The sequence below is a fragment of the Salmo salar genome, chromosome 10 (genome assembly GCF_965601325.2).
Source record: "Salmo salar chromosome 10, fSalSal1, whole genome shotgun sequence".
In the NCBI taxonomy this organism is placed as follows: Eukaryota; Metazoa; Chordata; class Actinopteri; order Salmoniformes; family Salmonidae; genus Salmo; species Salmo salar.
Window position 1 is genome coordinate 114,567,575 of NC_138300.1, and position 12,799 is coordinate 114,580,373.

The following is a 12,799-nucleotide window of genomic DNA, read 5'->3' on the forward strand; positions in this document are numbered from 1 at the left end:
AGCCCAGACTTGAATCCCATTGATAATCTACGCACTCCATCTAACTTAACAGAGCATGAGAATATCTGCAAGGAAGAACGGGAGAAAATCTCCAAATCCAGATATGTAAAGCTGATACAGACGTACCCAAGACGACTCAAAGCTGATACAGACATACCCAAGACGACTCAAAGCTGATACAGACATACCCAAGACGACTCAAAGCTGAAATCATCGCCAAAGGCGCTTCTACAAAGTATTGAGTCCGGGGTGTGAATACTTATGTAAATGAGATTTTTGTATTTCATTTTCAATAAATGTGCAAAATGTTCTAAAAACAACATGTTTTCACTTTGTCATTGCGTGTAGATGTGTGAGGATTTGTTTTATTTAATCCATTTTGAATTCAGGCTGTAACAACGAACTCTGGAATAAGTCAAGGGATATGAAAACTTTCTGAAGGAACTGTATTAAGCCAGCAGGCTTGTTTTATGAGTCAGAGTATTGGGTCATAGATTCAGGGTAGCGTTACGATGTGACGTATGAGCTAATGCTTTAGGTCAGGGATGGTTAAACTGCCGGCCCACGGACCAATTTTTTTTTTTGTGGGGGGGAACTCAGTCGGGGTCTAAATTTAGAATACACAAGGTGCAATTTCCAAATTTTTGGTTGTGCATCAGCAGTCACTCAATTAGCCCATGTCAGCTAAACATTTTTATATTGGTAAGTTAGTCTAGCGGACAGCTATCTAAACTTGTAGTAAGCATGGTCGAATTACCAAACGGGGTGGGGCCCATTGATCATCAGTTATCATATTTAAAACTGCAAACATTTGCCACCATCCTATGAAAAATGTGTAGAAATGCAGCAAACTTGCTTTAAAAAAAGGCAACATTTTCTCTACACCCCATGGCAAAATGTTCAGAATTGCAGGAAATGAACTAAAGAACGTAATTTTTCAAAATCTTCGCTGTCCCGATGAGGGCCCCTAAAATGTTTTGCTCGCAAGGTGGGGGAGGGGGGGGATGTGGGTACAGAGACCCACTGTAGCCCCTCAGGATGCGTTACGATGTTTATGGCCCCCACCCCAATCAAAGCTGCCCAAACCCTGCTTTAGGCCTACCGGTTACTGTATACTTCCTGTTGCTAGACTTTTCATAGCCTTGTAAGTGAAGGTAATATGACATTGTTAACTCCTTGTTTGAAGTGTACATTTTAATAGTACAACAAGTTAAATCAAGAGTGGTGCATGTTGCTGTACGTATTGAACACTTACTAAAAACAGCATTACTTTTACATACAGTGCATTCGGAAAGTATTCAGACCCCTTGACTTTTTCCACATTTTGTTATGTTACAGCCTTATTCTAAATTGTTTGTTTCACTCAACAATGTACACAATACCACATAATAATAAAAAACAGGAATATCACATTTACATAAGAATGCCAAGAATGTGCAAAGCTGTCAAGGCAAATGGTGGCTAGATTGGAGAATCTCAAATATATTTTGATCTGTTTAACACTTTTTTGGTTACTACATGATTCCATACGTGTTATTTCATAGTTTTGATGTCTTCACTATTATTCTACAATGTAGAAAATAGTAAAAATAAAAACCCTTGAATGAGTAAGTGAGTCCAAACTTTTGACGGGTATTGTATATAAATTAGCAAACATTTCTAAAAACCTGTTTTTGCTTTGTCATTATAGGGTGTTGTGTGTAGATTGATGAGAAAAAAAATTATTGAATCCAGATTAGAATAAGGCTGTAATGTAACAATGTGGAAAAAGTTAAGGGGTCTGAATACTTTCCAAATGTACTGTAGGTTTTAGGCCAATTACAGTATGTTTGTCTCTTGTTGACTGAATGACATTGTTTCTCTCCATCTACCCCTTCCCCTCTATCTCCACCAGGATTCGTCCTCAACTGGCCCGGGAGAAGATCGAGGGATGTCACATCTGTACGTTTGTGACCCCAGGGGAGCCCCAGGTGATGCTGGGTAAAGACAAGGCCTTTACTTACGACTATGTGTTCGACATGGACTCCTGTCAGGACAGCGTCTACGCTAGCTGCACTGAGAAGCTGATCGAGGGCTGCTTCGAAGGATACAACGCCACCATTTTTGCCTATGGCCAGGCAAGTCTCTACACAGCCCTGTCTCGACTGACACCTGGGGCTCCGGGGTCACAAAGTGTTGATATTTGGGTTGAAGGACACAACTCTTGTGTATAGCCCAGGGTTTTTCTTGGTCAGGTCAAATAACCTGGGAAAACTCTGGGCCCTGTCTGCAGTAGGCTAAAGCAGTTGTACCATATTCCACTAGTTTGCACTGTGCCTGACATTGTAAGGCTGGTATTTTTGTAATATAAAACTTCTGTTTGATCACGAGTCAAAGACTGAACTGGTATGATAATCCTGTGTGAGGTCCTGAAAACTCATTGACCCCCTCCAATATTTTATATATATAATTTTATATATTTATATATATAATTGTTGAATGCTTTTTAGCTCTTGGAGGTGCTTATATAGTTTTTATAAAAGGTTTCTGAGAGTATTGGAGGTGCTTATATAGTTTTTATAAAAGGTTTCTGAGAGTATTGGAGGTGCTTATATAGTTTTTATAAAAGGTTTCTGAGAGTATTGGAGGTGCTTATATAGTTTTTATAAAAGGTTTCTGAGAGTATTGGAGGTGCTTATATAGTTTTTATAAAAGGTTTCTGAGAGTATTGGAGGTGCTTATATAGTTTTTATAAAAGGTTTCTGAGAGTATTGGAGGTGCTTATATAGTTTTTATAAAAGGTTTCTGAGAGTATTGGAGGTGCTTATATCGTTTTTATAAAAGGTTTCTGAGAGTATTGGAGGTGCTTATGTCATTGCAAGCCCTCACAAAGCTCTCTGAATCTATAGTAGCACCACTAAAGCATGCACTCTACCCCTCTTTTCCTATTCAACAGTTCTTACTCCTCAAGCAGTTTGGTGGCTGAGCCTCTCTCTCTTGCTCTCTCTCATAGGGGCTTCCTAGAACTAAAGTCTGTTTGATGGGAGGGGATTTCAAAAGTGGTGGGTCTTAAGTGATGCAGTTAAGTAGGCCTACACAACTCTTAAGATATTCACTCCTCTTCCCCCCATCTGTTCCACACCGCTGCTGCAGTGACTGGTGACCTACTTCTTGTCTGTCTCTCTACCATACTGTACAGTAGCTACAGTGGTTGGCCCTGGCTCTCGGTAGCCTGGTTAGGCCCGGCTCAGCTCAGTTTTACCCTGTGTTTTTACTCAGACTAGAGGACATTTGGTAGGATATGTGTCTGTCTAGTCTGTGCTGGACTAATTCATCTTTAACATGGTTCCAACAGTTTGACCCAGTCAGCAGAATCCTGGGGTTCTTCCCACTTGGTTACAAGCACAGCAGATTTAAATGAAACTTCAATTAATTAAGTTGAATAAATTAATCTTGTTATCTCTCTCCTTGCTCATCCCCTCCCCCTCTCCCCATCCTCCTCTTTCCATTCCTGCTCCACTCTCATCCTCCCCTCTTTCTCTCCCCCTCTCTCTTGTCTTCCCCCCATCTTATCATCCTCCCCTCTTTCTTTCCCCCCTCTCTCGTCTGCCACCCCATCTTATCCTCCTTTTTTCTTCTCCTTTTCCGTCCATCTTCCTCTTCCTCCTCCTATAGACTGGGTCAGGTAAGACCTACACCATGGGTACAGGGTTTGATGTTAACATCGGGGAAGAGGAGCTGGGCATCATACCCCGGGCGGTCAGCCACCTCTTCAGGGGCATTGAGGAGCGCCAGCAGGCCGCTAAAGAGCAGGGACGACCCGTGCCTGAGTTCAAGATCAACGCCCAGTTCCTGGAGGTATGGACTATGGAGACACAGAGGCAGGGAATATAGGTAACATTCTGCTTGTAAATATGTTATAGAGTGAGAAAGGGACATAATCACACTCAGACACAGAGGATTACTTCAAATAATAGATAAACCGTAGGCTGGCGCTACGTAAGCCTGACATGGCTGTTTGTGTATAATTTTAGGTAATCCTCTGTGTCTGAGAGTGTAGTTATGTCCCTATCTCTTAAAACCTCACTCTATAACATATTTACAAGTAGAATGGGGTTCTTGGATTACGTAGCGCCAGCGCCAGTCTGTGTTGACACGTCACGATCTAACTAGCTCCCATCTCTAGTCTCCTACATAAGTTTCTCAGACTGCTGACCGTGGACAGCTGTCAGCGGGTGGGAGCAGGTTTGTTAGGGTCACGGTTTGGGGTGGCAAGGGTTAACACGGGATGACTGCACAGTTGTGTTTGCTTGTCATACTGACAGAAGCCTCATGGGGACAGACTGAGTCTACTCCTTTTTATGGCAGAGTAGTATACTGTATCTGAAATAGACAGAGTTATTAGAAAGGATATGGCTGGAAAATCAACAGGATTTTGCAGAATCTACCCAATATTGTAAGCAATGATCACTCCAGCCGCCTCAGAACAGTGAATGGGAATGTCCATTCTACCAATACTAATTCTATGTCTGAGTTGCCACAGAGAAAACAAACGGATGGATTATCAGCACAAACAAATAGCTTTCACTGTTTAAATGCACACATTAAAGGGACACTTCGTAATTTTCACCCTTTATCTACTTCCCCAGAGTCAGATGAACTTTGGATAACATTTTTATCTCTCTGCGTGCAGTTTGAAGGAAGTTGCTATTTAGCGCTAGCACAATTGCTAACTAGGGTTAGCGCAATGACTGGAAGTCTATGGATATCTGCTAGCATGCTATTGGCGGCCATTTAAAATGTCTACATATTTTGGCATAACAGTATTAGCATTTAGCGGCTTTAAAAGTTATACTCTACCATAATCTATGGAAAACCAGATGGGGGACGTTTTGTTTGCATCTTAGGTTTATCCCACATAGCCTCTTATAACCACCAGAGATGGGAATGACTATAGAAATGGGTAACACTTCATTTGGGTACTCTATCAGTAGCATGTGGACTGGCAACAGGAAGTTCAACAAATCAACCAAAATAAATGTTACTTGTTCACCCCCTTCCATAAAACTAGACCCTGGCAGAGCCAATCAGGTAATTCTTGCTGCCTCCCGAGTGGCGCAGCGGTCTAAGGCACTGCATCACATTGCTTGAGGTGTCACTACAGACCCGGGTTAGATCCCAGGCTGTGTCACAGCTGGCCGTGATCGGGAGACCCATTTGTCCCAGCGTCGTCCGGCTGTCTGTCTCTCTCTATAACATAATCAGATGTGATCTTGCATAGTTGTGATATCAGAACTCTGGCATAGGATACAAACATACTGTTAGAAGGTGTGATATTTCACAGTGCTGAATTCAGCACGATAACAAATAAGACTGTAATATTGTGTTTCTGTATGTCCTGGTTAAGCTTTACAATGAGGAGGTGCTGGATCTGTTTGACTCAACACGGGACCTGGAAGCTCGGACGCAGAAATCCCACATAAAAATCCACGAGGACGCTAATGGAGGAATCTACACAGTAGGGGTGACCACACGGACGGTAGCCTCCGAGGCAGAGGTGTGTGCGTTGGGATGTATAGTCTGGGGGTCCAGAAGAAATGTGTATAGCTGTGTACATACAATGTAGGACTGTAAAAACAGGAATAACACTGTAAATGATCTTTTATGCGGTGACATGTCCAATCTCCCCTCTGTCTCCTCACCCAGATGATGCAGTGTCTGAAGCTGGGTGCTCTGTGTCGAACCACCGCCAGCACCCAGATGAACGTCCAGAGCTCCCGCTCTCATGCCATCTTCACCATTCACCTGTGCCAAGTCAGAGTCTGTGCATCCGACAATGTACGTACAAGAGCAGCTTATTCATTAGCCTGAGGGCCCGTCCCTTTGGTGCTATCTTTCCAACTCCTATCTTATTCCGTATCTACTCTTTTGTTGCTAAGAGGCGACTCTTGTCACGTGTTACGACACTGTTACGACAGTGACTGGAGTTACTCCTAACCTTGACATTTTACAGAAATCATATAGCCACTCAGCCACTCCTAGAAAGTAGAGGTCGGCTGATTTCAAGTTTTCATAACAATCGGTAATCAGCCTTTTTGGACGCCGATTACATTGTAATCCATGAGGAAACTGCGTGGCAGGCTGACCACCTGTTACGTGAGTGCAATGTCAAAAGGACCTTGTGGCTGCAATGAGCCAAGGTAAGTTGCAAGCTAGCATTAAACTTATAAAAAACAATCAATCTTCACATATCACTAGTTAACTACACATGGTTGATGATATTACTAGGTTAACTAGCTTGTCCTGCGTTGCATATAATCAATGCGGTGCCTGTTAATTTATCATCGAATCACAGCCAACTTTGCCAAACTGGTGATGATTTAACAAAAGCGCATTTGCAAAAAAGCACATTTGTTGCACAAATTGACCTAACATAAACATTGACATAAACATCAATGCCTTTCTTAAAATCAATACACAGAAGTATATATTTTTAAACCTGCATATTTAGTTAAAAGAAATGCATGTTAGCAGGCAATATTAACTAGGGAAATTGTGTCACTTCTCTTGTGTTCAGTGCAAGCAGAGTCAGGTTATATGCAACAGTTTGGGCCGCCTGGCTCGTTGCGAACTGTGTTCCTTCCTAACAAAGACCGTAATTAATTTGCCAGAATTGAACATAATTAAGACATAACATTTGAAGGTTGTGCAATGTAACAGCAATATTTAGACTTAGGGTTGCCACCCGTTTGACAAAATATGTTATGGTTCCGTATTTCACTGAAAGTATAAACGTTTTGTTTTCAAAATGATAGTTTCTGGATTTGACCATATTAATGACCAAAGGCTCGTATTTCTGTGTGTTTATTATAATTAAGTCTATGATTTGATAGCGCAGTCTGACTAAGCGGTGGTAGGCAGCAGCAGGCTCGTAAACATTCATTTAAACAACACTTTACTGCGTTTGACAGCAGCTCTTAGCAATGCTTGATGTTTGACTTCAAGCCTATCAACTCCCGAGATTAGGCTGGCAGTACTAAAGTGCCTATAAGAACATCCAATAGTCAGAGGTATATGAACTACAAATGGTATAGAGAGAAATAGTCGACGCGTCATAATTCCTATAATAACTACAACCTAAAACTTCTTAACTGGGAATATTGAAGAACTGGGAATATTGAACCACCAGCTTTCATAAGTTCTCATGTTCTGAGTAAGGAACTTAAACGTTTTTTTTTTTTTACATGGCACATATTGCACTTTTACTTTCTTCTCCAACTCTGTGTTTTTGCATTATTTAAACCAAATTGAACATGTTTCATTATTTATTTATGTATTATATTAAGTTAAAATAAAAGGGTTAATTGTTCATTTAGTATTGTTGTAATTGTCATCATTACAAATATATACATTATTTTATTTTTTTAATAAAAAAATAAATAAAAATAAATAAATAAATAAATCGGCCGATTTAATCGGTATCGGCTTTTTTCGTCCTCCAATAATCGGTATTGCCGTTGAAAAATCATAATCGGTCGACCTCTAACAGAAAGTGCTCTTATTACTAACATTCTATGTTTATGGTACTGACATACCGTAAATTCCAGACTATAAGCCGCAACTTTTTTCCCAGGCTTTGAACCTCGCGGCTTAAACAATGACGCGGCTAATATATGGATTTTTCCCACTTTCATTTTTTTTTTCTCCAAAAGAACACATTCTGTGACGTGCTCAGTTTTGGCGGCATGAAGCTTTCATTAGACCAATGAAATTGCCGAACGGGTTAAGGTCAAACAACTTTTTTGTTTACTGTTTAGATTAAATCGAGCGCTCTCAAACTTCCCATCATTCTGATTACGGTAGTCATTTTGTCACCCTCATCATGGCAAAGACACGGAGAAATGCATATGATGCAGCTTTCAAGTTGAAGGCGATTTGATCTGGCTGTTGGAAAAGGAAATAGAGCTGCTGCACGGGAGCTTGGTCTTAATGAGCCGATAAGACGTTGGAAACAGCAGCGTGAGGAATTGACTCTGCAAAAAGACAACTAAAGCTTACTGCTAATTTTTTATTTTTTGTTACAAGCCGTGTTTCGTTAAAGCCTGTGTAAAGTTCATTTGTTTCAATGTACCGGTAGGCACCTGCGGCTTAGACATGTGCGGCTTATTTATGTTCAAAATTAAAATTAATTCAGTGGGTGTGCTTAATAGTCTGGAAATTACGGTACTGTTTATGGTACTGGCATTCTAAGTTATATTACACTAATGACATGGACAGTGCTTTTGACTTGTGGTACTGAAACAAAGGCATCCATCTTGGTGCTAATTTAGCCAACGCTCTTATCCAGAGCGACTTGCATAACTGTAATTGCTTAAGTGCCTTGCTCAAGGGCACATTGACCGATTCTTCACCTAGTCGTCTCTGCGATTCGAACCAGCAAACTTTCAGTTACTGGCCCAATGCACTTAACCTCTAGGCTACCTGCCGCCTGTTATTTCTACCTCACAGAAAGACAACGAGACAGACCACAACGAGACGGACAACAGGATTGCTAATGGCAACTCCGAGATGGAAGAGTACGAGACACTGACGGCCAAGTTTCACTTTGTGGACCTGGCCGGTTCTGAAAGGCTGAAGAGAACCGGTGCTACAGGAGACCGAGCTAAGGAGGGAATCTCCATCAACTGTGGACTGGTGAGAGTTTGGCTGTGTCTCAAATGGACCTTATTCCCTATAGTAGTATACAGCTTTTGACCCACCCTTTTCCCTAACACACTATGGGGATCTGGTCAAAATACAATATGTCAAGTCCTCCTCTTGTTCACCATCCAAAGGACACAGGGACAACTCAATTTTCCGACTTAATCTTTTTTATTTTTAGTTTGCCTTCAGTTGATTGGTCTGTCCAGTAAATTAGGTTGTAAACCTTTAAAGACAGAACAAAAAGTTACCATCTTAATTAAACATTTTAATGAACTTAAATTAGTTTAAACATTTAAATAACATTCTAAATAACAAAGATGAATTAACCATTTAAGCCTTTTACCATTGGCGTCTTTGGACTGAACCTGTGAGTGAACTTGGAGTTTTCCCTCTGAAGTTTGTTCTTCTGAATGACTGACGCCCTCCATGCCTTCACAGGTGCTCCAAATAAGTGAAAATGATTGATCAGGTGACAAGCAGCCGGTTTGCTGCTGCTGGTGCACTCTGGGAAGTGTAGTTCTTTGACTCACTCCTGATATTCAGCTCAACACCTCCCACTTGAGCTCCTGGTTTTTTCCAAATCCAGAGAGGTCACAAGCCCTTCACACCTCTGTTTGTTCTTCAATGGGTAGTAGAATGACAAGGCGTCTGACATCTCTATGAACAATTGTGCCTGGGATTTTGGTTTGAAGCGTCTTCGTTCTTTCACCGTTTGCTCTTGTGGGCCCTTTTGCTGTTTGACTTTGATGTGAACAGGATAGCTGGGAAAAGTCTTAACAAGCACATCTCTAACAATGCCTTTGCTGTCAGCATTGACACCGACCACTCTAGCCAGCTTGTACTGTCCTCTTAGCGCGTTTTGGTCAGCCAACCAGACCACATCTCCAACAGAAACATTTCGCTTTTTGGTGTGCCATTTGTTCCTTATGAACAGATTAGGTCCAGCCAATTGGCTCCACTTCTTCCAGAAATGGCTTACCTCTGCTTGAATATGTTTAAGTCTTTTGTAAGGGTAGCCAACAAACTGGAAATCTCCAGGGTCTCCCTTTGGATTGTTACGTCCTAAAAGCAGAGAATTCGGGGTGATGTACTCTACAGTCTTCTCTGCTTTGAGTTCTTGCATCGATGGGTCTCTCATTAGCAAGGTTGGCTGCCATGAAGAGAAAAGTTTGGAATTCTCCCCAGGTAAAACCACCATCTCCACCAAGGTTGCTCAACGCCCGCTTCACTACTTTGACAGCTGCCTCTGCGGCACCATTCCTATGGGGAGAGTCTGCAGGGTGGATCTTCCATGACCATTCTGTACCATGCTTGGCAGTTTGTCTTCAAGTTCAGACTTAATTTGTTGGTTAAAGAATTTTTGAAGTGCGGATTTGGCTCCCACAAAGTTTGTGCCAGGTCTGACCAGAGTTTCCTGGGGTGTCCTCTCAGTGAAGTGAACCTTTGATAGGCTAGCAGGAATCCTTCAGATGACATGTCACTCACCACTTCAGTGTGTATGGCTCGGGAAGCCATGCAGCAGAAGACTATTCCCCATACTTTGAGTCTAGTTCTCTTCTTGACCTCATCTTTCACTTCATAAGGGCCGAACAGGTCCATGGCGGTGAATTCAAAAGGTGCAGCTGGGCCTGTTCGCTCTAGAGGCATGTCAGCCATGATTTGTTGACACTGTTTTGCCTTGTTTTTCCTGCAGACCACACAGCTGTCAACCATTTTCTTGGCAAGTCTACGGCCTTTTATTACACAGGCTTTCTTCCTCATCCGGAGAAGGGTTCCCGCCAATCCCTCGTGGTTTGCTTTGTGGGATTCTTGTGCCAGCAGTGTAGACACCCATGCTTCAAAGGGTAAAACTGGCACTGCTGTCTTATCTTCGTTGAATGTCTGAATTCTGCCTCCACAAACTAGCAGCCCAGACTTCACATCTTTGTACACTGTCAGTCTGCTTAGAGTTGTGTCTGAAAAATCTGTACCTTCTTGAGCTGCGAGAAAAAGGTATTTGAGTGCATCTTCATATTCTTTGACAGTCTGCACAGCTTGCTTGGGTGATCTTACCTCCCTCTTTGCCTGTTTAGGGGCCCGGCCCTTCCTCTTCAGCCACTGCTTGGCTGCTAAACAAACCCAGGCAACGACTCTCACCAGTTTGGACAGGCTACTGAATCTTCTTACTTCCACAATATCTTTAACCCAACCAGTGGGCTTCCTTCTAAGAAGAGTTGGGTTCACCACAGGTATTCCCTCTTGAGTTTCACTCTTTGGACTTTCCTGAGTGCCTTGTAGGTCTTCTTTCTGCTGACTACTTCTCGCTTCAGCTCTTGTCAATGCACCTGAGAATGCCTTCCTCTGGAGCTTGTTTACACTCTCCCTGGCATGAGCTGCAACCTCTCCAGCTGATTTTATAAGCCACTCCTCCACTGGCCACTTTAGGAACTCTGGTCCCTCTTGCCATGTGGAATTCTCCTTCAAATCTTCAGGAGCACCCCCTCTTGTTATGATGTCAGCTATGTTTAGATCCCCACGGATCCACCACCAGTCTTGCACTTGTCCAGCCTTCTGGATATCACCCACTCTGTTTGCAAAGAAGGTTTTGTACCCATAACTGACTCTTTGAATGGCTCCCAAGACCGTTTGACTGTCAAGTAGATGGAACCATCTCTCGATCTTCATTCGAGCATGCTTTTCCACATACTTCCTGATCCTGGCTGCGAAGACAGCGCCACAGATCTCAGCTTTTACAGCGTCTCCCTTCTGATCCAGGGGTGTCAGCTTGGCTTTTGATTCAACAAATCGAACTTTAGTGCCTTGACTTGTCTACCATCTTAAGTACATCACAGCTCCATAGGTTTTATCACTTCCATCAGAGAATGTGATGCCCCACGGTTTCCCTTCCCAGCCAGCTGGTGTGAGGCTCCTGTGGAATTTCACCTCTCCAAGCTGCACATATTCTTCAAAAAGCTGGATGGCTTCTTCCCTGAGGCTTTCTGAGAGAGGTTTGTACCATGTTTCTTGGGTTAGTCCCGTCCCGTCCCCCCCCTCTTGGAATGCTTTTCGAACAAGAATTGCTCCCTTCTGTTTGGCAGGTGTAACTAAGCCAATTGGGTCGTACAGTCCAGCCACTTGGCTTAAGAGGGCCCTCCTAGTCAGTGGGTTAGGTGTCTCAGTTCTCACCTCCTCCTTGAGAAGATTCTTCCCAACTCTCATCTTCTTTTTCCTTTTTGAAAAGTTAACTAAGGTTAACATGTAGAGCTTGTCTTCATCCATTCGGTAGCCGATACCCAAGGCTTTGTTGTTTTCGTCCCTCATTTGATTTGGAAGAATTAAGGTTTTACTTTGTGCCTTTGATAGACCCTCCACCTCCATTCCTTACCTCCCACTTTGCCCTGACCGGACCCATGGTTTGAGGAAGAACCCTCCAGCTTTCAAGATCTCTTCTACATTTGCTGTGATTTTGTCAAGTTTATCCAGGTCATTTTGGGAGGTTAAGAGGTCATCCACATAACTGTCCTCTTCAATGACTCTGCGCTCATCCTCCAAGTGAAGAAAGTTGGGCAGGTGTGCTGTTTCCCTCATAGCCAACTGAGCAATGCAACCAGCAGGTCTGTCCCCAATGTTGACTCTGATTATTGCATATTCACTTATCTCTTCAACTGGGCTGTCCCTCCAGATGAACCTGTGAAGATGCATCTCACGCTCCTCCAGCCATACAGAGTTGTACATATTTTTGATGTCTCCTAGAGATGTATACGTCCCCTCTCTGAACCTCAGCAAGACAGCTCTTATAGGGTTGAGAACGTCTGGTCCCTTCAGAAGAAGCTCATTCATACTCACGCCTTTGTATTTCTGGCAACTATTCCATACAATACGAACCGGTGTTGTTACCGAATGAGGGTTTGGTGCCACCAGGTGGCTTACGTACCACACTGGTCCATTCCACTCGTCCATGATTTTGTTGGTGAGTTTTATGGCTGCGCCTCGCTCGACCATTTCATGGATTTGGGTAGTATATGCGACTTTCCAGTCTGGCTCTCTGCTTAGTTGTTTTTCCATCCTTAAGAAACAAGCCTGGACTGCACTTTTGTTATTCGGGAGAGAGGCTGGATCTACCGTCCAAGGATACTTT

At 42.8% G+C, this 12,799-nt stretch overlaps 1 protein-coding gene across 7 annotated transcripts in view; it reads left to right on the top strand.

Annotated features, from left to right (window-relative positions):
* The window catches only part of kif21a (kinesin family member 21A), a 75,484-nt gene that overhangs the window by 21,192 nt on the left and 41,493 nt on the right, over positions 1–12,799 (top strand). For all 7 annotated transcript variants that reach the window (XM_014125705.3, XM_014125708.3, XM_082957401.1 and 4 more), the window contains exons 2-6: positions 1,895–2,117; positions 3,655–3,837; positions 5,387–5,536; positions 5,686–5,817; positions 8,488–8,673. In XM_014125705.3, the coding sequence (XP_013981180.3) occupies positions 1,895–2,117; positions 3,655–3,837; positions 5,387–5,536; positions 5,686–5,817; positions 8,488–8,673 (874 nt within the window). The remainder of the gene's footprint in view (positions 1–1,894; positions 2,118–3,654; positions 3,838–5,386; positions 5,537–5,685; positions 5,818–8,487; positions 8,674–12,799) is intronic.